At 38.8% G+C, this 24,485-nt stretch overlaps 1 protein-coding gene across 4 annotated transcripts in view; it reads left to right on the top strand.

Annotated features, from left to right (window-relative positions):
* Nucleotides 1-24,485, top strand: part of DENND1B (DENN domain containing 1B) — a 161,739-nt gene that overhangs the window by 42,558 nt on the left and 94,696 nt on the right. For all 4 annotated transcript variants that reach the window (XM_048312185.1, XM_048312184.1, XM_048312182.1 and 1 more), the window contains exons 4-5: nt 13,922-13,971; nt 22,001-22,120. In XM_048312185.1, coding sequence (XP_048168142.1) covers nt 13,922-13,971; nt 22,001-22,120 — 170 coding nt within the window. The remainder of the gene's footprint in view (nt 1-13,921; nt 13,972-22,000; nt 22,121-24,485) is intronic.

The following is a 24,485-nucleotide window of genomic DNA, read 5'->3' as shown; positions in this document are numbered from 1 at the left end:
TAAAATGTGTGAGTTAGTTTTTGGATGTATCCCAAAGAATCATCTTTCCTAAAATTGAAGGGCTGTCTGTTTGCACAGTGATGTGATAACAGTGGGCAAAATATTTTCCTCTCTTCCTGAATTTTTCTACAGTTTATCGTGTCACCTTTTTGTTGCTTTCATAATGCAAAGAAAACTTGTCTGAGCCATTTTGACATTTTCTTCCTCTTTCTCACATTTGTCCTCTAAGTATGTCTGAACTTCCCAGTGTTTACTCATCTCTAATCCCTGCTTTTTCTTGTGCCCTGCCATTTTCTTCGATGCTGGTCGATATTCTTCTAGTGTACTTTTTTCTTAAATATTGACTTTCCAAATTCCTGTTTTGCAAAACATCCCATCTGTTGTGGATGGGATGTAGAAACTACAGTTGATCAGGAGGAAGACAAGACTTGGGATTTGTCATAATCACTCAGTTGCAGTCTGTCAAGTAAAAGAAATATTAAGGCGTGGTTTTGGTACCAGAAAAGAATTTGAAAGATTCATTGTTGATTTCCTTATCTGCCAAGACTGCAGGGAAACCACTTATTTTGTCTCTGGTAATTCCTCAGATGCCAGAATAAGAAGGAAAAGAGGAAAACAGAATGGGGAAAGAAAAAAAATAATGCTTCAAGGCAGAAAATGAAAAATACTTCTCTTTGCCAGGAGTGCTTCAGAAAGTGGTTTTGTCCCTTTTTTCTTTTTTCATTTTATTTTATTTTTTGAGGTGAGAATAATTCAATTTTTAGTAACTCTCAAAACTATCAATGAAAAAATGAGCTCATGCTAGTTAGAATTCACAGTACAAAGAACCACACTACCATTTCAAAGAAAATGTTTATTAAAAAATACCTCAAGCGCCAGCAGAATTAATCTCTTTGAGCCATCATTGCTGGCATTAGTGCTATAAAAATGAGTTTGACGACTCATTTTTGTTGAAAAAGTTGTGAATAATCTTAGCTCTGTAGAAAAAAAAGTGAAGATTTCTGTTTTGAGCACATATAGGTCTTCTGTGATTATCCTCACAAGCTCAAATTTGGATGAAGAATGAGTTGTAGCCATTTAATGGGCTATTTTTTTGTTGTTTAAAATGTATTTTGAATGTATATTTCTAGAGGCTCTGTCTTGTAGTATGTTCAAATATCCCCTTTATGCAAAAATTCCCATGATAAAAATGTGTATGTTTTTAATCTTGAAATTGTTATTTTTTTTATTCAGACTGGTTTAACTAGAGCTTAATTTTGGCCTTGCAAGCCCATTTTTAAATGGAAGTCTGTAGAGAAAATATTAATGCTATGATATCTGGGAAAAAAAATCCAGTTGTTTTAAAGAAGAAAGTATTTTTTAAGGGCTTCAGAAAAGTAACCCAAATGAAAACAACACCTTGGCTTCCAAACTGAAGTACTTGATGACTTGAAGAAGAAAATACACATTTCTGCAGAAGTCACTTGTTGCCCTGCAGAGCTGTGATCTGCTGACACTGGCTTGTCTCCTCATGGCAGTGCAGGCAGTAGCAAAGCCCTATTGATGTCACACGTGTCCAGATGCCTCCACTATGGCTCTGTTCATGGCTGTTCAGCAAATAAAAACACTGACTCTCCCACCAACTTCAGTGGGTTGAAACATTCCTGGGAGAAGAGTGGTGTTGGCACAAGGAAGGAGGAGAGCATGGTGCTGATAGCACCAGCAGCAGCTAGTGCCTGTGCAAGAGGTGGTGCTGCTTTCTGTGTTGTCTTAACCTTTGAGGCATGTGAGGTCTAACATTTCTTATTAATTTAATAATTACAGATGTATTGGATGTTATTTTTAGCTGTGTAAGAATTCAGTAGCTTTTTAATCTAACTGCTCATTGACCCAGAGGGATTACTACCTGCAGTAGGTCCTGTAGTGTGTGGTGTCCATTGAATAGTTCTCATTCTTTGCACTTCTAATCACATAACATTTTCTATCTTCAGCCTTCAACTTCTCTGCTGGTGAAAAAACATCTCACCAGGAAGATGACACAAACAGCTAATATGGCAGGAGATGGTCTTACCAGAAGCCACTTCAGTAATAAATATGACCGGGGTTGTTAACTGAAGATGTGGGTTAAGAAGGAATTGAGACTCTGCATTAGACTGTTGGTTGTGTTGCAGATTTCATCCTATCTTCTCTCACTTTCTAAGACAAGCAGTCTAAATCTGCTTTCCCATGTCAGGCTTTTCCCAAACCCTGCAGATGAGTAATGAGTAAGGGATATGGCATCCCGTGTGAGGAATCTCTGCTGTTTTCTCTGAAGTTACAGTAAGACTCTTTATGCTATTATCTCATATTTTAGATAACATCTGGGTTTTAGTTTTACTGTATCACATTATGCAGAAGTCACCCCTGAATTGTGAGCTATGAGCCTTATTCCATATCCTGTAGTGACCCAGCTACTGAAGTCTGATAGTATACATGTAAATCTACCTGGTTCGTGTGAAAATATTTGTGTATATAAAGATGTATAGTTACATGTACAGCTGTTTAAAGGGTAAATCCTCTGAAGTACCAGTGTGTTGGTCTTCCCACAACAAAGCACCAGTCACACACTTGACTTTCAATGTATGTTTTAACTAGTGAAAGTTAAGCCTGGCTTAAATGAGCATCTGATTGGAGACAAAGGCTCAGTTTCTTTCAGGATGGAATATTTAATTGCATGGTTCGTGGCAGCACTTACATAAATGAGGTCACCATGAAAGATACTACATTCTTTTTAAAAATATGTAAATAATAGCACGAGTTGGGGGTTGGGTTTGTTTGTTTTAATATTCTCAAGAAGCAGGCTTAAATCTGTTCTCTGGGTCAAACTAGTGTGTGGAAGCCAGCAGTGAGATTCTGTGTTCCTCTCTGCTCTCTTAAGAGAGCAGCAGGAACCCGGCAGGTACGAGGCTGTTTACACTGCCTTCAAGGCTGCAGGCGTGCTGTTAGGGGATGCATCTCACCAGCTTTCTGCATGAGATGCTTTGTTCTTGTATTCTGATGAGGCATTAAATGCATGTTTCAAATGTTTATGCTAACTAGATAGGTGCTTGCTTTGTGGGATTGTTTTTATCAGGAAATCTTAAAAAGATTTTGGGGATTTTGTTGCTTGTGTATTAGTAAGTATGATTAATATTTGGGTGCATTGGTATGAGAAAGGAGGAATCAATCTAATGAGATTACTAATTTTCAGTAGTGTTTTTGTCTAAACGTTATTGTATTATAGTTAGCTAAGGGATATTTAGAAACTTGAATCTTTGTGGAAAGCAATTAGCCCTGCTGAGATGATGGCAACGTGGCAATTTTGTACATTGCAAGGAGACTTTATCTGGTTAAGATAAAGTGATTTTCTAACACTTTGTGTTTGGAAGACATACTGTTTTTATTGAAAAATACTGAATGTGTAAGGCAGCAATGCTTTTTGTCTATGCAAATCCCAGCTGATAGATGATCAGCAGGAAAAGATTCAGAGGTGTATTTATAGTTGCTAACTGCACTGTGTGAACAGAAAAGATCTGTTCAGTCCTGATAAATATTCTGTGAAACAACTGCCCACGCAGACGTGCTGGGAACACCCAGAATCACTGAGACCCTTACATCATTCAAGATGTGAATATTCCAAGATGCTTTCTCAACCTTTTCTTTTAATTCATCCCAACAGAGAAAAATCTTTGAGACATCTATTTTTAAAATTTTAAAAATTATAAAAGCCCAATACTGAAAACTTGGAATTTCCTTGAAATTTTGAGGACAGGTGGCAACCTGAAGTATGCTTGTTCTCAGAATTGTGGGAGTTTTGTTTTATAGAGCTTTTAAGTTAAAAATGTTGAACTTGATCAGCATATGGTACTGGCTAACCTCATCTCTACCAGCTCTTTTGTTATCTTCTTATTGTTACAGGTCTTAATGACAGTTGTAAGCCATAGTTCTGGATGCAGGGGTTAGTCCACCCTGGGGAGGAGAGAGAGAAACAGCAGAGTGGATTATGGAAATATGAATTGATCTAAAAAGCAGCTCTCTTGTAACAGAATGGGACTCAAAGAAAGGCTGGGGAGAAGCTGGTGAAAAGACGATGGAATATGATGTGAAAATGATCATTTGAATGCTTTTCTTTTCATTCCCAGCTGCTGTGTTCTGGTGAAAAGGCACACATTTGTATATCTTAAGGCTGGGTGAAAAAGGGCCAGATGAATGGAATTACTTGTTAGATATGTTTTCATTTTGAGTCAAATAAATTATGTGCATTTTAATAGACTGTATGCATATGTTAGCCATTTTTAAAAATCATACAGCTGTGATATTGGGGGACCACGTTTTGTAGAAGTAGTTTTTTCTGTTTGCTCAAATAAGTACAGAATTAATATTTGACTGTCCTTCAGATATTCTGTATCAGGCTATCGAAAATAACTGTTGCTGATTTGGCTTATTTCAAAGCCAAATCAGATTCCAGCCTACAGCGATGTGCCAAACCAAAGAAGAAAAAATTAACTGATGGCTGAAATAGTGATGACAATCATTTGGAACATCTTCCAGAAAGACTGCCAAATTGTCATGTGTGATGTCATTGTTGATTGACCTCAGCTGCCCTCAGAATATTCCAGTTGAATGTCCCCTAATTCCTTATTCTGGGATACCTTATACTTTCTCATCTGCTTGCTTAATACCCTCCTTCCATTTCAGTCTTCAATTTGTTGCCTCTGTTTTACTTTCAGCGTTGCTTTTGTGTCTCAAGCTTACTGCTGCACTTTTAGGAATATCCTAATTAGTACAGCCTCTTTTTCTATTAAATACTGAGTGTAACCTGAACACTGTGTTTGGTTCTTGGCTCTTCTGCCTTTCTTGATGATGTTTTCTGGAGAACTGGGAGAGCATTTGAGGTACATTGGTTCACTGTTACTGCTACAGGTATTTGGAGTGTCTCTTCAAATGATTTGCTGATATTTTGTTAAATAAAGTACTCTTTTACATATTGCTTGTGTTAGGAAATGGTCTGGGATCAAAGTGCATAATCCACATGTGATGAAATCAAGGAACCAGGCAAAGAACAAGACTTTGTTCTTTCTTTTGACTTTCTTTTGTGGGATTGAGATCAGGAGCAGGAGCAGCAAGAACAATGCAAGGGTGATTAGTGGGCTGCAGCTGGAGGGATCCAGGCGACTTGGTTTGAGATCTTGGACCAGGAATAAGGAAGGTGAAGCAGTTCCAGGCAGGTAATCAGGAAGAGAAACGCATTAATCCATCAGAATATAACTATTTCTGGTGCTCGTTACTTCTGTATGAGTTTTCAAGGCATTGTGAGCTACCTGGCTGGTAGACTCTCTCTGCTTCTTCCTTAAGCAGAGGTGTTGAGTTTCTGGCTTTTGTGTGTTTCTATCTGCAGTCATTAATAAATGTACACTTGATAATGAAAGATCCACATATGAGAAATCACCTGTCTCTGAGGGTACAGTGCACACTTCTCTCTGCCCTTTTTCCTTCATGAGGCACTAATGACTATGATTAGAGAAAACATACTGGGCCACTGAACGCTCAGGGCACCCCTTCTTGAATTTTAAACTGAGTTTTGGAAGAGAGAAGACCTCTTTCAATTGATGGAGACATCCTACTGTAGGAACAGGGCTCCTACTAATTTTTCAGTAAGTGTTGTGAATACTTGGGTTAGGTTTATGACTGCCTTCCCTGAACATGGGCCGTTTCATTCTTCTGGATCAAAGTGAAGCAGCTGAAAATCTTGGCCGTAGCTGCTTGTGCTGCCTGGCTTGCTGATGAAAGCTGCCTCCCTCTTGTCTTAACTGTTCAAAGCTGGCTTGTGCTGTATCAGAGGTCAATGCTAAGCTGATTGACTGAGTGCTGAGGTGGCTGACTGATGCTCACATGCAGCAACACCAGCCTCCAATTGTTGCAGAGTAATTGCTGGCTATAAAGCTGCCAGAGGCTTTGAGCAGGGAGCCAGAAGGTCTGGACAGGCTCAGCCATAGGCAAAGTGAATGTACATTGCATATCTTCTTGGGAAAAAGAGACCCAGTTGTATGGCCACTCTATTTTATTTTTTGGGACAATCATCTGTCTGCATCGGGTAACACTAGGGGCACGTTAGCACTTTAAATTTATGCTTGTTTGCTTCTTCCCTTTCCCTCTTTGGTCTTTCATCTGGAGTTGTTTCATCTTCCTTCCGTTTTTCAACACACTTGATAATATCTCAATTTAGTACTGAAAAACTATTACTGCAAGCAATTCTTACTGAGCTGCATTATGGTGAAGCTTAGAATGTAACCTATGCTGAGTGTAAAACAAGAAGTGAGTGTTTCCTTTATAAAGATATCACAAATAATTTTATTTAAGGAATTATAATCCCAGCAGGTTCCTTAGAAGCTGATTTCCTTTCTCAGTTCCTTTTCTTTTGGCTGTGGATTCTTGTAACCAAGAAACTCAGACCGCACACGTCATTGGTTTCAGTACCCTGTACAAGGTGGTGCAGTTCCCTCCCTGACTTCCCCTGCTGCTGACAGCCATGGGAGCCAGCACCATCCCACAGGGCTGCACATTTAGGCCTGGATGAGCCCAGACAAGGGTTTGGCTTTTGGACTGCCTCACCTTGTTTATCTGCATAAATCATGCTCTGCTACAGATGCTTTCTCTCAGCGTGGCACCCCAATTGTTCTTTAACTCACGTGGTGCTTCATTTTCTGACTACTTCTGACTTTCTGAATTGCCAGTGAAATCAGGATTTCTTCCTGGCATATGCTGTGCAGTCATTTTGTGAAATAACCAGTGGGAAGCTGGGATTCTGGAAGAGCATCACCTGGTGTTACAAGAGAGTTTCACTGCCCAGCCTGAGCAGGAGCAGTCTGCAGAGCTGGTGCTGACCTCTGTCTGTACACCAGTACTGGGTATTTACTGGGCAGGCCAGTTGTTCACGAAAAGCTTTGTAGACAAGGAATGGCATCCTGCTATTTACAGACACTCTCTGTTTCAGGACTTGTCTTTTAGGTAACTAATGCAGTACTTAGTGAGGGGGGAAAAATATTTGGAATATATTTGGAACAAAATATGCTTGGAGTTAAAATCAATTTGAAACGTATCTAGTTGCGTAGGGAGTAGAGTTTGTTGTGCTTGAAATGTTATGATTTTTTCAGTATATTTCTTTTTCATGGAAATGCAGATATTCATTATTTGTAGTGTTCTTTTATAGTTAGTTTTCCTGTTATAAATAGGTTTTCTTGGTGATTGAGAAGGAAATCTTGCAAATAGGGGCCTTTTGACCAGATATGATATATTTGATACTGTTTCATAGGCACTTCTGAGACTGCAAACTTCACTTTAAAGCAATAGATTGAATAGGTAGAGTTGAATATATTTCAAATAGGCTTAGTTCTGTCCCTTTCTGTCAGAATATTCCAAGGTGGAATGAAAAAACTAATGGGTTAATAAATAAGGACCAATTTTAATTTGTGTTTTATTTTATGGTGGTTATTTTGTCACCACTGGTGAAACAGCATCTGAACAGGATGTGCAGGAGGTTCTCAGCCCTGCTGCCAAAGATGCATCTCAACTGCTGTTGTAAGCAGGGGCAGATCTGAAGAGGTCTTGAGCGAAACAAATATTGCTGCCCCCTTATCTGTGTAGGATGACTCGGGGACTTTAACCTGACCTTCAGAGACTTACATATTTGGATTCAGAAAATGATGTCTCCTGTAATTTTAGTTAAGAGAACTTCTCTGTTGAGTTTCCAGATAGTGTTAGAGACATGGAAAGTATTGATTAATAAATAGCCACTTTTTCCCTACAGCATGGTGATAGAAAGTTGTGTGCCATACACTGGTGCCTTTTTCTTCCTTTTTTTTTCAACTACAAAATGTAATTAATTTTTTAAAATATAGTAAATACTCTACCACCTTAAGAGTTAAATGTTGCTCACATAGTAATCTGAAGAATGGAGATGGAAGATCATGTTTCCTGTTTTTCCCAGCTCTCTGATATTGCCTAGGGAATAATGGTCTCCCTGACATGAGTCAGGGAACTAAGGGAAAACTATTTTTTGTTGCATGGAATATTAATATTACATGCAGGCTAGAGATGTGTGGCGAAGTAATATTTATCTTATTTTTGTTTGCCTTGCCAGGGGTAGAGGTAGATGGTAACATTTGAATCTAAACTTATTCTAATGGGAACTTTCTTTGGGAAGAAGAGCGTTGTCAATTTTTATGTTTTTATTATGAATTCCAGGAAATTTGAAGGGTTTTTTCTTTAAGCAGGAAAATTAGCCTGTGCTGAATTTCATGTTGGTTTTATTCTGCTATTTGTAACTGAGCTTGTTATTTTAATTGGTTCCCTGTATGCTGTGCTGGACACAACTGTCTGAAATAGGCTTTATTTTTATCTGGTTATATGATGAGATTCAGGAGCAATTAGGCAAATAGAGACACCAACATTCTATAATTTAGTGAAATCTCTGAATTTTGAAACTGCTCTGTGGTTGTTTAGAAAGTCTTATTCCTCAGTCTTGCAGGCTAGTGAGATTAATCATGCAGGATTAGCTTTCCTTCTTGTGAAGTGCCTTTGAAAGCTGCTGTAAAAGCAGTAAAAAGTGTGCTGCCTGGGACAGTCTTAGTCTGTTCTACAGGGCAAGAGCATCATGTAGCGTATCTGCAGTTGGAGTGCACCACACCCTGGTCCTTCACTGTTCCGGTCCTTAAGGCTTTTTTCATTTCTTTTTGTGTGTATTTAACGTCCTGTTGGTTCTAAGTGATATTGCAGCAATCATCTGCAAGTTCAGTCACAGGTACAGCTGATCTTCAGGCCTCCACTGACACCACTACAATAGTTACTTGTTGATGCGATTTTGCTTCTCTAAGATCTCAAGCTCATCCCATTACCTTGTTGTCTAAAGTCTTCCTGTCCTGCTGATGCCATGAAGAGTTTTTGCCTTTTCTTTTATACCCCTATTATACCTTTTTTACAACTTCTGTATTCTTAGTGCTTTTGCCTACATTCTTGGACTTGTTTGTTCAGCTAAGAGACTAAATATTTTAGAAGCTTTGTAAGTAGAAGATAGCGTGCCCCAGACCCCAAGGTCCTCTCCAGAACACATTCTGTAAACTAAGATAGAACCATCCAGGGGAAGTTGGGGAGGGGGGCTCACTTGAGCCTCTCATTGGGGGATCTTTGATAGATATGCTAATTAGTAAGACCTATAATGTTATAGCAGATCTTTTGGGGGTGTGCATTGCAGTGTGCATTTTGGCGCATTTGAACTGGATGTGTGCACCTAAAGATCCTTAAAATAAATACCAAGGTAAAATCCCTTTTCCCCTTCTACCTGTGTTTGACTCTTGATTTTAAGACCAGGAAAAGGCATCACTGCTGCCTCATCTGTCTGTGCCCTTACCTGTGCCCTTGTTGCTGTGTAGAACACTAAACCACCAGACTAAGCTACCAAAAACCTTCAGCTGCCTGTCTGGCATCCTTTCCTGAGGCACACGACTGAAAGGTGGCCAGGTAGAAGAGACAGGAAGCAGGAACAAGAGAAATTAACTGAAATTCTGTAAGTGATCTCATCCTCCTTTGCAGGTATTCAGCTCCAAATTCATTTTAGACAACAAATATTTCTCTGAATAAGCTTTTGAAAGATGCTAACACCTTTTGGAGAGCAAGTATTCTAAAAGGCTCAATGCTTAAGCATTATGAGCAACCCGATTCTTCTGAATGTCATTAGGCTGTAGGGCCTTGCCAGTTGTGGTTTACATGTTAGCCAACCAAATGAGGATCAAAACTTGTTCTCAGCAGTGGAGTGGAATTTGTTTTGTGGGTCAAAACAATCTACGGTTGTAGAAATGTACACGTGGCTCAAGTTTAGTGGAATTTTAATCTTGCTTGAATCCATTAGTGACAACTTCTGCGACATGGTCCAGAATCTCCTTCCTCTTTGCATGTTTGTCAGGGATATACGAAGTGTTATGTGGCAGCTGTATTGAGATAGAAATAGCTGTCAAAAAATGCAGCACCATCCACAACTTAGTCTGAAAATTGTTAGCTGAAAAGAGCAGGTCTATTTTTAGGGAGCTGCGATTGCACAAATTTTCTTTTCTATCTTCTGTGAATTGAAGTGTTGCAGCAGGTGGAGCTTAGAGGACACATCTACAGCTCTGTTTTGCCACCCACACGGCACTGAGACTCCCATGTCACCCAGTTGTGTTATACCCATCCTGTGGCGTCACACCGCAAATGAAATGGTGCGAAGTGCACAGGACTTTTGTGGGACTGCCCCGTGAATATGACTAGCAAGCCAATTAGTAATTGCTATGAAGTATTAATTTTTCTGTTAAATAGTTTCAGGGAATTCTTCATAATTTGTCTTTAAACCTAGAGGAAAATCTGGAATATCCGAAGGCGAAAGTGCCGGAAGTTAACTACTGACCGTGTTTCTTTCCAGAGTACAAAGTTATCAGGACCTTTTTTCCCAGAAAGCTGGCGTGTATGAATTCAGAAGCATTTCTGCCACTGATTACATTGCTTTATAAAATGCTGATACACAGAATTAGCTGAGTGGGTATCAAAACAAGCAAGGAATGCTAAATAATTCTTAACTTTAAGGCTTCTGTAATATCCTCTCATTGTAGAGCCACTGAGCATGACCAGGCCAGGCTGGAGTTGCACAGTGCAACGAGTGAGAGTGAATTAATAAAACCATTGCACCATGAGCCTGTGAGAGTCCAGGGTTCTGCTGCTGTGCTATAGGCATAAGGGAAATATTTTTGTAAATACCATTTCTGTCTTTGTTTAAGCTTTTTTCAAGGGAAGCAACATGCCAGAGTTCACATGATACTAATTTTATGATTTTCTTCTTTCTCTTTGAGTTTGCATAAGGAATGAGATAATTATCCTTTAACTTAGCAATTAAACACAATTGTGTATGCACCTGTAGATGTTTAGTCAATGTTTGAAAGCAAGTAGAGAACCCTTTATTTGTGGGGGTCTTAATTTTTTTTTCTTTTACCTCATTATCATCTTCCCTCTGTATAAACCTTGTTTATGACACAAGGACCATTTCTGAAAGCACTAAGACTGTGAGAACCAGAGGAAGAAATAAGCATGGGATGTGTGAATCAAGATATTTTGCTTTCTGAAGACTTGTACAACCTTTTGCCTTCAGAAATAAATAGATACTTTTATAAAGTTGTGAGTGTAAAAACCAACAAATATGTTATTCTCTTTCTGAGAGTGTTTGTGTTGACTCAGGAGGAAGTCCTGGCTGGTTAGGGAGCCTTGAAAATTGATGACCCATTAGGAGACAATGTTCAAATTTTATCCAATAGAGAGGTTGCTGCAAGTACCAACTGTAATTGTACACGAATAGTAACTGTGTATGTGAATGTCTGTGTAATATCATTTGCATTTTAAATTCATCTAGGAGCATTTTGGGGGCATCTTGTTTTCTTCCATTTTAAAAATCTGAATAGCACCTGTAATTAAGGGAGAAAACTGAGCCCTGGAAGCTAGGTAGGACTTCCATCTATTGATCTGTGTAAACCCAGCTTATGCTGTCAGGGGAGAAGCAGTCAACTGCTGAGCTGCTTTGTCACTGACATAAGCTGAGAGAGGATTTTTTTGTGTGTGTGTGTGTGTCTATACTGTTTATACACCAGTCTATAGACCTGCTGGCTGGCTGAATTTTAAAGAGTGCGGAGGTTTAAAGACTTGTCCCCCGAGGGATGCTCCTGCCAGTTGGGAAGCGAGCGGGGCTGCTCCGCAGAAGTTGTGCGCACGTGTCTGCCCGGGGAGGGCCGGGCGGCGCTGGGGGAGCCCTGGCCTGTCGCTCGGCCGGGCAACGCTGCGAAACACACTCGTAATTTTCAGGTTGTTTAGTCAAAATATTGAGCTAATACCTTTGGTTTTTTTGTTTTTGTTTTCTTTTCCTCACGTGATAATTTATTCTGAGAGAATACAATGGGGAACATAAATGAATACATTTCCATACCCAATTCTGAGTCAGTGCTAAGCTCACCAGGCAGCAATTAAAATCCTTGGTAGTGAGGAGAAAAATCACTTCCTATAGTGTGAGAATAGGTGCAGATTTAGAAAAAGAATAAAATGCTATTTCTTTGGAACAGGAAAAAAAAGCTTTATGAGCCTCAAGGGAGAGACTATTTGGAAATGTTTAGGAAATTTCTGAGTTAGAAGTTTTGATTAGCCTGTTCTGTTTGCTCTCTTTTGTAAGAGTTTATTATTGTTACTACTATCATTGTGTGTGCTTGTTCCTGACTGCAGAAAATCAAATACTTACCTGCTCTGTTTATATTTCTCTTCTCACCTTTCTGCAGTGGGCACTCAGAGCAGGCAGGATGGTGCTTGAGCAGTTCCTTTTGAAGAGTATAATATGTACTGCTGTTGTTCATGATGGAGTTAATAACCTTTCCCAAAACACATGTGTGGCTTTCATACACTGTGCTAACAAAGTAAAAGTTCTAAAGATTTCTTGAACTTGCTTGTATGACTTAGAAATTCTAAAAACATTGACTTCCTGATTTTGTATCGCATGAAGATTTACTGATGCACATCACATACCCTTAAAATGTTGCAGCTAACATATGCATGTTGTAGTCACCAGTGTCTTTTTCCTAAACTGTTCCTCTCTTGCTGATTAACTTGTATGGGTTCTTTATATTTTACGCTATCCACTGAGCCTGGCAAATGTTAGAAGGAAATAGTCATTGTAGTGTGTAGGAATTTAAATACGTAATTTCCCTTAATGGGAGTTGAGTGTCTGACATGCAGAAAACAGGGTGTTCAGGCTGGAGAGTGCCAACATCTTACATCAACTTCTTAAACCCTCATGTGCAGCCCTGGAAATTTGTAATCAACGTGCTCTTTTCTGAAAACAAACCTTGTGAGCCAGCTTGTGTATACAGAAGTACAGGCCTGTTAGGCTGCTACAAAAAGGGAATTCTGCAGCTTTGACCAACTGCACTGATGTCAACTGTCTCTTCTTGCTGAAGCATTTCACAGGGGGTTTGTTTTTCCAGTTGGGAGCAAGGAAATAAAATCTATTTTCTAGGATCTTGTAAAGTCATTGTTTAATATTTGCTGCTAAATGATCTGGTAATTCACTTCTTAATTTTTTTTAAAGAAAAACGTTGACTAGTTTGAGAGCATTTTTATATTTTAATTAACACATTTTATTTGCCACTAAACAGCTTCTTAAATAAAATTCTGCATGGAAGAGTCACATTATCCTTTCATACTTTGGTATGAATGTAGATCTGGTGGATTTTGCACACCGCCTCCCCCCCCCCCCCCCACTTTTCTTTATTAATAGCAAGGCTTGCTTGTGAAACCCAAAGGGTTAATGATATAAATTTCTGCTTTGGACCAGTAGATGATTTCCATCATTTTCAGCATTTGACTATGGAACATGTATAGAGTCGTTATACCTCTCTGTAATTCATTCTGCTGCCAACTTCATTCCCTTTTCTCTGCCTGCATTTTAATTGAAACAACATTTGTATTTTTGAGCCAGGATCTGTCAGAAGTCCCTGTGGCTAGTCTGTGGTACAAGTAGCAGCAGACGTGGCTTACCCATATGGTGTGGTGCTTCTTGTAAAATCCATATGGCCTTGTTGAAGGGAATCCCAGCGGGGATGTGAAGGGTGTTAATACCCTTCAGGCCAGGCCTTTCCCTCCTGGGGTTTCTATGGCATTGTCTTTGCAATCTGCCAAAGCACAAACTTAATTCTTTTTTAATAATCAATTATTTCAGTCCAGGAACGTGTGCTGTATTTTTTTGCAATCATATATTCCTTGAACTTATTATTTGTTACGAGTATTTTTGGCCATTTTTTTAAAAAGCAAGCCTTTCAAAAGCCTTTTCAAAAAACTCTAACTTCATTTCTTTTGCTTGTATTTTCAGGAAGTGCTGAACAGCGTCCCAAAGTTCTGCTTTCCTTTTGACGTTGAAAGGTATGTGCTACAGTTATCATTTATTTAAAAATATTTCATAGAAAATTATTTTTAGCATAATTACAAGCAAGGATTCAAAGAAAAAGCAAATGTAACGTACTCCCTAAAATTGCACCTGCAGATGAGAAAACATGCCCTTTGTTCAAGTAAGTATGAAGTCACTAATAGGAAACTACCCCAGCAAAATGCAGTCCTTACAGAATTTTAGGAATATCTCTGTCAAGGTAGAGCTACATTGCAGGTCCCAGTTTTGTCCATTGTAATTGTGAACACCATCTGTGTAAGTATAAGGATATAACACAGTTTCCTTCAAGCAGCAAGCTTCATAAAAAATATTACGGTGCACCAGGATATAAAAACTCACCGAGCAGTACAGAAAATGTGTTGTTTGAGTTCAAAGAAATTAAGACTTTAATTACATGGAAGTAGCTGAATATGCAATTGATTTTTCTCAGAGAAGAATCAAGACCATTATTTATAATTAATTAGTCCTTACCTTTCTGGTATCAGTTATAGTCTGGCTTCCATGTGATGCTGCCAGTCATTTAAATTGTTCATATAAAATTTTTTTTATTAATGAAAATATTTATTTGGGCTTGTCAAAATGATTAATGGTAATTAATTTAATAGATTGAACTCACTTGGTTTGGAAAACCCGTACTGTCCGAATTGGCAAAGATTGAATTAGAAGCTCGATTTGCATAATTAATGAAAGATACACCCAGGTAGTGTGCAAGCTGAGCCGATTTCAGAACAACATGGCCCTCGGTTGTAGATGGAGACTTGGAGATGAGAAGCATCTATCAGATGCAAGAAGCTGCTCCCAGTGGAGGAAAAGCTGGTGTGTGTAGAGAGGAAAGAAGAGTCTCTGCAGCAAAACACATTGGCAAAATAAAGATCTTTATAAACACAACTTCCCTGAAGTCAGCTAGGCTTGTTTAGTCTTTTATAGATAAATTTAATTAAGTTGTTTGGGTTTTGAGCTGGTTAAGCTCACTGTCCTTTAAGCTGTTCTAATGACTTAACTAATACGGTTGTCAGTGTTGGCTTTAAAGCATTGAAGTCTTTAATGTGCTTAAGATATGTACAGAATTCTGTTTAAAATTGGTAATGAAGATGAATAATGGAAATAAAATTTGAGGATAACAGAAAAAGGTGAGGTTCTGTTGCTGCCATCCAGTGGCAAGAAGATAATCAGTGGCAGCAAATAAGTATTTTTAAATAACATGTCTTACCTTAACTATTTCTCTTGAACCATTCAGAAGGCACTTAGCTGCCTGTATGAGGAGGATGAACTTAGTAAACTGTGGGAATACATGAATTTTTAGCATAGCTAAGTATGTATTTTAGCTGATTATTTGAAGGGATAAAAAACAAAGAAAAAAGGGACGAAAAGGAAAAAGTTAAGGGATGTTTGTTTGTTTGTTAATACCTCCTGTGCCCCCTCACCAGATATGGTTTTTGACTGCTGGCCTCATGCTTGACTATAAAGCAGTGTTCTCAAAGGTGCAAAATTTCTACAAATTTCATCAGACTTGTGAGCTGGACAGAAGGAGTGGAGGTTCCTGGAAGCTGGGATGCTGCTCAGGGGAATAAGGCCGATCAGTGTGGCCTGCAGACTGCTCAGGCACTGCTGTGGTGTCTTTAGAACGGGTCCTGCACTCACAGCTTCCTGCCTAGCCGAATTCCTGGGAGCCGAGTTCTGGGGCATTTGAGGAAGAACCAAAGGCAACACGGGATCATGGGAGTGTAACAGAGCACAGACAAGGAGGGGCAGAGCTATTGTGGAGGAAAGGACAGAAATGCTGGAAGCTCTTTCAGGAGAGTGGGGACTGTTACAGGCAAGTTATTTGTGTGAACGACTTACTGGCTGCATGATGCATTTGCCATTTACTACTCAGCTCAAGTGTTTTCTTTAACGTGGGCGCACCAATTTTTTTAAACAAAACCAGCTGTCTTCTGCTTTCCCAGTTTAATTATTTTTGTTTTGAAATTTGAAGTGATAAAGAAAAGGATTGAGAAAAACATTGTGGAAATTCTTTTACAGGGCTTTTTTCCATTGGACATTAAAGATGTGACAATCATTTTAGTATTTGTCTAGCCATATATGTGATTTTCACTTCTCTGATGAATATATGTATGTATGTATATATAGTTTTCCTCTTGTATATAGGATCATGATAGAGGGCACACCAAGTATTTTACAGGTAATTTCAATGGCTATTTCTGTACAGAAACATTTGAACTGAAATAGAAAATATATATTTCATTTATTGAGCATATTGTACTGCAGAGAGCATAGCTTCTCAACCTGTAATATATGTATATTTATATGCATATGTATAATATATGTATATTTATGTATGTATATAAGCTACTTCAAGCATTATCTGAGCCTATTAAGAGCTAGAAATTACTAGTGCAGAAGTGATAACTGCCACTGATTCTGCTGATCAAGATATTTAAAAAATGTGACTCTGTTCCATAGATTGCTTCTGGATTTCTACTACACAGCAGAGTTATAGGGAATGGAGTGTTAATTCTGTTATCTAGCTAAGTAAAACTTAAATAGGAAATCTATGTTCTTCAAATTATGGAGAGGGGAAAGCTGAAGCATAGTAGTAAGATCATCATCATCCATTTTCTTTCAACTCACCTATATTAATTACTTAAGGAATTGAAAAAGGAAATAAATGAGAATATGTATTTGATTTTCTTTTATTCACTGTACTGCAATGATCATAGATCCAGATTTAGTTCTCACTGTCGGATGCTGCTTGCATCATCTCACCAGGTATACTTTCTGCAGATGTTATAAGTAACTGTACACTACTCACTCTAATTATCAAAAGTACGTAGTGGGAATGGTAATTAAAAATCTAGAATTAACTCCCATTAAATTAAAACTGAAAGTCAAGCCAAAAGAGGCACAATGGTGTAAAAAAAAAATTCTTTCACCATGACTTAAACTTTGAGTTTTATATAAAATTTTTTATTGAAAACAAATGCATAATTTCATTACTTCTAGTTAAGGCTTACGTTTTATTTTGAAGGGATTAAGAAATGAATTACATCATAGAAGTTCCTGAGCATTTGCTCCGAGTACCTATGTCTCTTTTTGTGAATAAATTATTTTATGTTTAATAAATGATGCAATTGTATAACATTCTAACAGTTTGTATGTATGTATTTACGAATAAGGAACTTTTTCTCTGGTACTCTGTTTCTTTTCACATGGTCTAGGAGGATTTAACATTTGAGGACAGAGATTTTAATTTCCTTTTAATGTTTGCTAAAGTCATGATAATGCTTCGGACAAAACCACTTTGTCCTCTCTTGTTCCTTAAATTCTCTGTGCAAATTCTGCATGGTTTGCTTCACTTTTCTTTCTCAAGCAGTATTTTGTACTTTCCTTCTCAATCAGGTGTAACTTTGCAGAGTCCATACCTCGATCTCCACATCCATCAGTTATGTAGTTGGGTGATGACTAGTGAGGGTAGGACTTCTCTTGTTCCTTTTGGAGCCATTTCAGGTTCAGTCTGAAGTTGTGCTACGTCACTGCTTGACCCCTCATTTTTATCTGTGCTTTGAGTCTCTGCCATTTCTCTCCACCATAAGTACTTCCTCTCATTCCTCAGTCTTTTCCCTTTCAGGATGCATTTCTCCTGCTGAATGTGAAGCATGCAAGCCTCTTTTAGATAAGGCATTTTGGGAACTGCCTGTAGGATCAGCATGGAGAGAGTGATGTGTACCTCATTAATTCCCCCATGGTGCTCACCCAGTCGCAGCAAGTGTTAGATTTTGGAAAATAATCAGTGGTGCTTCTACAGTAGAGGATTTCTCCTTAGCAGCAGAATGTCACTTGAATATGGGAATAAATGTGCAGGTTATTTAACTCATATTAGGGTCACTGAGTAATGATAGCAGGATTGACATCACTGTCGCTCTCCCGTTCCTGGCTAATGCTCTTTTTGTTGATATTTGTGGTAAAAGTCTGTGCAGAAACACAATTATGATCAAGACACGTGCAAAACAGTGGCTTTGCTGATCTTGTGAAAGGCACTTATAAGATACCTTACACAAAAATTTTGCCTTCAGAGGAAATAGTTGAGAATGAAAAGTGAATAATCAAGAAAGTCTTTCAAGCTGTACGGGTGAAGATAAATAAACCTGTACCCTTTCCTGTACCCTTCAGGCACCGTAGGCAGTTTTTGAGGTGAGTTGTGAACTCAGAAATGTAGCAGCAGTTACACACAATTGAGTTCTTTGCATCTTGTGTCTCACTGCATTATGGCACATGTTTGTGTAATAGTGAGTGTATGTGTGAGAGACGAGTGTAAGGACAGGCTGCAGTGTGCAGTGTGAAGAGTGTAACTATTGATTTCAAACAGACAGGGGTTGTTTGGTTTCTGTGTGTGTGCAGAAGTGGACCCGTCTGGGAGGAAACCTGGGAACGCCACGGGAGCCGCTGTGTGCTCCCATAGACCTCTGGCCAGGTGTGATGGTCAGGGCCCTGAGACAGAGCTTCTAGACAGGCTTCTGTTGCAACTTAAATACTCCCAGTGAGACTCTTTACTAAGTAGTTGTGGTTTCTTTTAATGCTTCTGTTGTTTTGAAAACATAACCCCATTAATAAGCTAACTGTGCTTTTTGTTTGTGGGAATTTTCTTGGTGGTGGCATTCTCCATTTTCATATCTTCTGCAGTTTTTCTCATGTTCCTTTTTTTTTTACTGAATTGTAAAGGGTTGGGTTTTTTGGGAGGCAGAGCTTGTATCAGATAGTTTGGTTGGAACAGAGGAGCTCTCCACACAGGGAGCCTAAGCTGTGGACTTGTGGGTGCTGGAGTGGGCCTGGAAGTGAAGAAAATAGTTCCTGAAGCTTAGATTTGGGGATGGCAATTAGCTGCAGGACACTGCCCAACCTAGTGCTACTGTCTCCTCAGTCTCTCCATCAGCTTGTACTACTATCTTAACATCTGGTTTTCAAATTCCTGCTTGAAACACTTTCTATTCTATTCTACTGAGAAATTAGGGTGACTGGCTGATGGGGTTTGCTTTTTCAACAGTTTGGGAGTTGTAATACATGTGAAATTTTCAGGTTTAGGTAGCAGCCACCAAAGCTTCAGTCAGAACTGTGTATATTAGTTATGGTGTACATGACATTTTTAAGTAGCAATACCAGTAACTTTATGACTTATTTTTAAAAGAAAACAGAAATATCTATTCCCATGTATAAGGTCTTAAGCTTTTTGAACCTCTTCAAAAATTTCTAAAATTTGAAGAGAAAATAATTTCAAACACCTGCTCTATCCTAAACAAAATAATTTGGAAGAAGAGAAATTTTTAAGGAGAGCAAGGGATAAATTTAATGATTAGCTATACTGTTTTTTGTTTGAAGGAGAGATTCAGTTCCTGCCTTAATCAGCTCTCTTAAGTCTCTCTTAAAATGGGGCCTGAGCAATGGCTGTAGTGTAAACAAAAATCTTTAAAATGATTCTTTACCTGCTCCATGGGTACTAAAGAGCCTTTTCTGCATTGTGTAGGTACATAGAAAATTTTAAAACCTATTTTTATTTCTATAGTGAACTGTAATAACCTTGAAAGAGCCCATTGTAGTCTGCGGGGTTAATAAGTATTTACACACATTCTTCATTATTAGTGATTTATTATTGTTGAACTAACATTAAAAGTAAGCATGCAGGGCAAGAGTTGAAAGTAAGTCAGAAGCAAGGCAGAGGAATGAGCGAGGCAATGTCAGCACTGGTTGGGAACGATTTGTGCCTGTTCTCACCTGAAGTGAGCAGATCATGCTCTCTTCAAACAGCTGACTAGACCAGCATTCTGCAGAAAGGTTTTGCAGCTGGGCTACTTTATCTTGTGCTCCAGCAAAAAGTCCAGATAACATTTTGTTGGGGGAATTCTGGTATGTAATAATTTCATTATATCTGTGGTGATTTTCATGCTCAGAAAAACCTGAGAGGCATCAATGCTGTGGTCCAGTAGCAGGGCCAGGAGCTGCTGCCTGTTTCTGGAGGGGAGACTTGATTTCGGAACAACCTGAATGTGCTGCAGTGAAACAGAGAGGCACAAACCCCAGGTGGCCAGTGTTTGTCTGCATGATGGAACATGCTATATATGTGTTAAAACTCTAGTGCTAGCACTTCTGGGATGTTTTATGTGTCTGATTTATACATTGTGGTCATCTATCAGTAGAAATCCCCAGTTATCATTTGTTTTTCTCTGTAAGGCTTACACACAGTCAGTTTTAATTCTGCTGAAGAGGAATAGAAGAACAGGCATCCTTGCTGCCTGCACATCTTAAATGGAGCTCTCAAATTAGAAATCCAGAATTTATTCAGTATTTTAAACTGAACAGAATACATAGTCCAGATGGTTGGTCACTGGCTTCTGTTAGCTGTTCTTTTGAAGCAAACGGGACCAAATGCAAACTTCTGGGTTCTTGTGGAAATTCAGTTGTAGCCTTGGAGTAGTTCTCATATTAAAAATCTGGGACTTGCTGCTCACATCTCTTTCCAAACTGTGTGGGAAGCAGTATTCAAGCCGGACTACTTTTACACTGACTGTCAAAACATGGAGTTGCCTCTCTTAAAGAAGCAAAGGGAAGATAGTGATTTGGAGGTGGTGAGATGGCACTGGAAATGCTTCCCACTGAACTCATAACTCAGCTGGGCTATTTTTAATAGAAAATACCATAATTTAAATTTCATTTTTAAAGTGACCCTGTGTACAGACATTTTGCCTGACATACATGTACACAGTACATTAAAAATAATTTGTGTTAAAATGGTGGCGCACAGAGACTCCAGCCTAACCCTGCCAGGTGTTTTGTGGTGTAAGGAGAAGCCAGGCATGGCTGCTGGAAGCTCCAAGCCTCAGAGTGGGACGTGGCTGAGCAGAGAGCGGGTGGGAGCAGGAGGCAGCTGAGGTCACTACACGGAGCATTTCCAGTGCTCCTGACCGAGCAGCTGCTGCTGAGTTTGTGTGTGATTCCCCGGCCCCAGGGTGCGCAGGGGTGATGAAGCCACAGCACACATTTCATGGCAATCTGCTCCCTGTAGTAAAGAGCAAAGTGCAGGGATGTGAAAGAGCAAATTGCACGGTTGGCAGGGGAGCAGTAAGGCCTGGTTATTGATGGCTCTGTGGTGCCAGGCGCACTGTGCACCATCCCAGCTACGCAGAACCTGAGCAAGGAGGGACTGAGCAGAAGCCACTGGGTGTTTGCAGTGTTTAAAGAGAGCATTTGATTGTTCCAGGCTGTTAAAGGCAACCGAGGAAAGTGCTTGTTTTAATGATTTGAGTTTAATCACCTAACAAAAAAAAGTCCATTAATTATCATGGGTGGTTATATTGGACTAAGTGCATCTTCTATGCTGTATGCTCAGCACAGTCTTTTGTTTCAGCCTAGTCACTTATGTTCATGAGGAACTGAACCAAACTGAAAGGAGTCAGAGGCTCTACAGGCTTGGTAGTGGTACTACTTAGCTAATCTCTAAACCTTTGTCATGCATGTGTTAAGCTGTATAAAACCCCTGTGTCCTATGTGGCTTCTCCTGCCCTTTGATCAACTGCTACTTTCTTTTTACCTAGGGGGGAAATTTTCTATACGTTATTTTTGCTGGAGATTTAGAAAAACCCAAACAAACCAACAAAAACCAACAAAAACCACAGCAACCCCCTCTGCCCCGTATTCCAAGGGAAAAAGTGAAAAAAAAATATTGTGCTCTGATTTGTAGATTGAGGTCTGTGATGATTTTCAGCTTCTCTGGGAACTAATTTTCAGTTTGGTCATCTAAGATTGAGCCACAAATGACACGTGTTAATCACTACTAGCAGGTTCTTAGGTATTCTGCTGTAGAAGGTCATGTAAGAGTAGGAAAAGAACAGCAGACAATAGAATTGTATTGGGGATTATAGTGAGGATTGAGCATGAAAACACTTGAGACCAATGACTTAAATGCTCATGTTTTATGTGATATAGTGGTTTTATTCTCTGTATCTGGTTTTTCAGGGTGTCCCAAAACCAAGTAGGACAGCATTTCACCTTTGTGCTCACCGACATTGAAAGTAAGCAAAGGTTCGGATTCTGCCGTTTGACGTCGGGAGGCAAGGTCTGCCTCTGTATTCTAAGGTAAGTTGGTACAAGAAAAATTGAGTCAATGAGTGAATATGAAAAATAGAACAAAATGATCTTTTAGAAATTCTCTGCCAATGTGTTTAACTTTGCTATCAGGGTATTGCTTTGCTACAGCCATGTTACCATTGCTTTCACATAAAAAGTGCCCCCAAGCCCCGTAAGATGGTATTCATGTGTGAAGCTAAACATTTTATTTAAATAATGTGAAATCTCTGCTTAAAAGCAGAGAACAATACATTGCAGCCTTAGAGGCTTGGACTGTTATGTGGATATTTTTACTTTCTAATCAGATCTTTGACAAGCATTCTGTCAATTCAAAAATAAAGTGCATTATTCTGTATTCCTGTCCTTGGAAAGGAGATTTTTGGGTGTCTCTTCCAAGTTGTTTGCCCAGACTATATCTAGTATAAGAAACACCAGATCCAGAGAATTGACAAGGTAATAGCATGCTGTTGTGTTGCAGAAGAGATACTGATGTTGGCGAGAGTGACCCCAATGAAATACTTTGTTTCTCCCTCTCCTTTTTCGTTCTTCTCTCTTAAGACAATTGTTTTGGTAACAAAAACCCCCAATTGTTTAGCTGTCCTAAAACCATTTTAATTAAATTAAAGTCAGAGTGATCTCATGAAAAGACAAATTTGCAACTTTAATTAAGAGCCTAGCAGCCTGCAAGCTCCATAGAGGAAATGGGAATATCCAGTTCAGCAGCACATAGGAGGATCAAAATTGAAGTAAAATTGCTTTTAAAGTGAGAATCTCCAAACACAAAAGAGGAGAAGCCAAATGCATTGGCATCAAAGGGGAAACAGAGAATTTTGGAGAGTAGAGTAGGAAGTTTATGGAGAAAAGCAGGTGTTCAGGTATTTGGATAACATGTAGTAGTTATCAGGTAGTAATGGAGGGTGTCATTAGGATAGACCATGTGAGTTAGGGAGAAAAACCTAACATCAGCTTATAAAAGAATTATCAGTAAATGAACACTGAGGGGTAAAAAAGGACCAGCCAATATAGAGACTTGTAGAGTAGTTCTTAAAATTATTGGAAGGAGCATGTCAAGGTTGTAATGAACATTTAAACAGATGCCAAACTAATGTTAAGTCACTACACTGGATGTTTTTTGGCAAGTAATTTAAAAAGAAGTGTTTGCTATAAATATGGCAAAGAAAAGAAAAAAAATGCCACTATATAATGAAAGTAGCAAAAGGGAAATATTTTATTCTGGAAATTAATTTGCTTTCTGTGATCTTGGAAATATGTCTTTAGTAATACTTCAGAAGGAAGTATTCCAGGCTTTTGGAATGTATAATACTTAACCCTTTTTCTCTCTGATACCTTTTTTTTATATAACTTGTTAAAGCCCAGAGTGAGGATTAGCTCTTTTCTCTGAGTTGATCTTTTCTTCCCTCATCAGGCTAGAAACACTTTTTTTTGCATTGCTTGTGTGGCTGTAACAACATTTAATCAGTTACGCACACTCAAGTACATTTAAATACTGTATGGAGTGCTGCAAAACAAAGGATGTAAATTCTCAGCTGGTGTAAACTGGATATTTCTTTTAACATTTCCCCATGGACGTGCACCAGCTAACGATTAGTCAATGGTCTGTTACTTCATAGAAATAAGTAGGAAAATGAAAAGTAGCAAGCTATAATTTTTCACTGAACCGTATCCAAAGCATTGCCTTTATTGCTTTTATTGTGACAATTTCAAATTTACAGTGCATAGCTGAATGCATAACAGCACTAGCTTCACAGCATTGTACTTGTAGCTGGGTAGTCTGCTTATCTCCAGAGTGTGTGTGTGTGTGTGTGTTGTGTTTAGCTCAGATGGAGGGAATGCATCACCATTTCCATCTGATATGTTCTAGTAGCCACTCTGGTTTTTGCTCTGAATCCCAAGATTCATTAGAAGTGACCAAGTGAAAGAAGACTCACTAAGCAGATTTTTTTTGACATTTTATCTGTCTCTCCCTTGCACATGCTCGTTGTTTTTAAATTAACCAAAAAACCCCCCCAAAAACAAATGAATGCTGTCTTTATATATAAAGAGTGTGTATGCATGTTCAAACTCGCTTTTGTCCATATATCAAAACAACATAAAATGTATTTGCTGTGTGTATATACACATGATGGCTGATGTATGGGCAATTCAAACTTCATCACAGGTGTGTGCACAATAGCCATGGACTTTTATCTAAGCACACAGGTGCAGGTGTACAGAAATGCCATGTCAAACTGCCTTCTCCATGTGCACATGGATATATCCCCTCGGACAAGAGGAATATAATAAGATTACTGACTGAGCTTGTAGAAAGACAATTAGAGATACTCAAATACAGAAAAATTAATTGAATTGTTGT

The sequence above is a fragment of the Corvus hawaiiensis genome, chromosome 9, assembly GCF_020740725.1.
Source record: "Corvus hawaiiensis isolate bCorHaw1 chromosome 9, bCorHaw1.pri.cur, whole genome shotgun sequence".
In the NCBI taxonomy this organism is placed as follows: Eukaryota; Metazoa; Chordata; class Aves; order Passeriformes; family Corvidae; genus Corvus; species Corvus hawaiiensis.
This window is presented reverse-complemented; position numbering and strand designations above follow the sequence as displayed.